The 2,324-nt window shown below is 38.9% G+C and overlaps 1 protein-coding gene across 1 annotated transcript; it reads left to right on the top strand.

Annotated features, from left to right (window-relative positions):
- The first annotated feature begins 1,207 nt into the window (after positions 1-1,207).
- LOC104863806 (pre-mRNA-splicing regulator WTAP-like) lies at positions 1,208-2,318 on the top strand. Its single transcript, XM_019207828.2, has one exon. The coding sequence runs from the start codon at positions 1,498-1,500 to the stop codon at positions 2,035-2,037; it is 540 nt and encodes a 179-aa protein (XP_019063373.1). The 5' UTR covers positions 1,208-1,497; the 3' UTR covers positions 2,038-2,318.
- Positions 2,319-2,324: the final 6 nt, after the last annotated feature.

Below are 2,324 nucleotides of genomic sequence, written 5' to 3'. Positions count from 1 at the left end.
TAAGCCCATGTCTCAAAAAAAAAAAAATATATATATATATATACACACACACACACAGTGGTGCTTTAAAAAGGGTGTACAGTGGTACCTCCGTTCATGAACTTAATTTATTCTACAATTTTGGAAAAGATGGCCACGTTGTATTTGTGTGGGAAAAAGATGGCTGCAGTTGTGTTTGTCACCCGATGCAAACAAGTTCCTGAACTGAGGTACCACTGTATATCTTCAACCATTAAGTATAAATCTTGGAAACGTTTGGTAATTTGCAGTGATCTGAAAATAATGTAATTGATTGTACTAACTAAGGTCCTGTTGAGTGAATAAAAGATTTAATATTTATATTTGCTGAGGCAACCAAACTTTTCTTCTTGGGGCAAGTATATCTGCATCTATGCTGTTTTTTCTGTTTGTGAAGATTAATTAATATGAAGAAATAAACCCACACTGAAAATTTAGCCTTTTTTCCCCTTCATGGAGTCCATTTTTTGCTCATTTTCTCTTCACTCCTTTTACTGCCTGTTACTGCCCTATGATCTTCAATAAATGCAGCTACTTGCTACATTAAAAAAAAAAAATGAAAATGTAAGCTGAGAATTAGTACTTTGCAAATACTAATACTAAAGTAGTATTAGTGTGGTGGTGCATGCCTGTAATCCCAGCACTCTGGAGGCTGAAGCAGGAGGATCACTGAGTTCAAGACCAGCTTGGACTGCATACTGAGTTCCAGGTCAACTACATAGTTGAGACCCTGTCTCAAAAAAACAAAAATACTAAAGTAGTATAATTAATTTTAAAGAAAATCAGTAATATCTTTAAAACTGCTTTTTCAAAGTGAAAGTTCTTAGCTCTTAACTACTTGTAAACATGTTCAGTAGGAGGTTTTATGTAGAATCTTCAAAAATTATTTTATGTGAATTTTGTGTGTGCAACAGTTTTTTGTTAGATTATAGGCCTCTTTGGAAGGTTAGAGTAGAGGACCACAGTATCCTAAGGGCTGAACATGCTGTGGAGCTAAGACACTGGCTAAGAAGGTACGTAGTAATGGGATTGGCCACAGGTACAACATGGATCAGATTTCCTAGGCTGTAATCACTTGTATGTAAAAGAATGAGTTGAATCTTTGTTTTGTTTTAGAGACAGGGTCTCACGCTACATAGTTCAGGCTGGACTTACTATGTAGTCCAGGCTAGCCTCGAACTCTGTGATGGATCCTGCCTCAGCCTCCCAAGTGCTGGGATTACAGGTGTGTGCCACTAGGTCCATCTTTGAATCAATTTTAAGTCTTTTCAAGTTGATGTTGAAGCATCTGAACCCCCCAAAAAAAACTCATTCCTAAATGACTTAAAATTCCAAGTAAAAACTTAAAATATATTATTGTGGTTTTAGAATTGTACTTGTTCACTTAGGAAGCATTAACAACATATTAAAGTAGATTTGACTCTCCTTTGCACAGAACTGAATGACTTCATCATTCAACTTGATGAAGAAGTAGAGGGTATGCAGAGCACCATTTTAGTTCTTCAGCAGCAACTGAAGGAGACTCGCCAGCAGTTGGCTCAGTACCAACAGCAGCAGTCTCAAGTCTCGGCCCCAAGCACCAGCAGGACTACATCTTCTGAACCTGTAGAACAGGCGGAGGCCACAAGTAAAGACTGCAGTCGTCTGGCAAATGGACCAAGTAATGGCAGCTCCTCCCGTCAGAGGACGTCTGGGTCTGGATTTCACAGGGAGGGGAACACAACTGAGGATGGCTTTCCTTCTTCTCCAGGGAATGGTAATAAGGCCTCCAACAGCTCAGAGGAGAGAACTGGCAGAGGAGGTAGTGGTTACGTAAACCAACTCAGTGTGGGGTATGAAAGTGTAGACTCTCCCACGGGCAGTGAAAACTCTCTCACACACCACTCAAATGACACAGACTCCAATCATGACCCTCAAGAGGAGAAAGCAGTGAGTGGGAAAGGTAACCGAACTGTGGGTTCCCGCCATGTTCAGAATGGCTTGGACTCGAGTGTAAATGTACAGGGCTCAGTTTTGTAATATTTTTCCAGCAAATTTTTATACAGTGTCATTTAATTTGGGAGAAGATACTGTCCAGAAAATTAATGCATACTTTTGTCACAACTTGCCTTTCTGTGGGTGTGTTTTTGTTTTGTTTTGTTTTTGGGGTTTTTTTTTTGTTTGTTTTTTTGCTTCAGTACCTCTGCCACATTGGAAATTGTACCAGTTAATTTCTTTGAATGTTGCTAAAAGGACATTTTGTGTAGGGTCAAGTTATTTTTATATGAGTTAATGTGAAGTTGTAAATGGAAATCTTTCCTTAAAGT

This window comes from Fukomys damarensis, unplaced genomic scaffold (genome assembly GCF_012274545.1).
Source record: "Fukomys damarensis isolate Sample0158 unplaced genomic scaffold, DMR_v1.0_HiC HiC_scaffold_57683, whole genome shotgun sequence".
Classification (NCBI taxonomy): domain Eukaryota; kingdom Metazoa; phylum Chordata; class Mammalia; order Rodentia; family Bathyergidae; genus Fukomys; species Fukomys damarensis.
This window is presented reverse-complemented; position numbering and strand designations above follow the sequence as displayed.

What these genes read in the sequence shown, in the direction of transcription:
- LOC104863806 (XM_019207828.2), top strand. Translation starts at nt 1,498, where the DNA reads ATGCAGAGCACCATTTTAGTTCTTCAGCAGCAACTGAAGGAGACTCGC.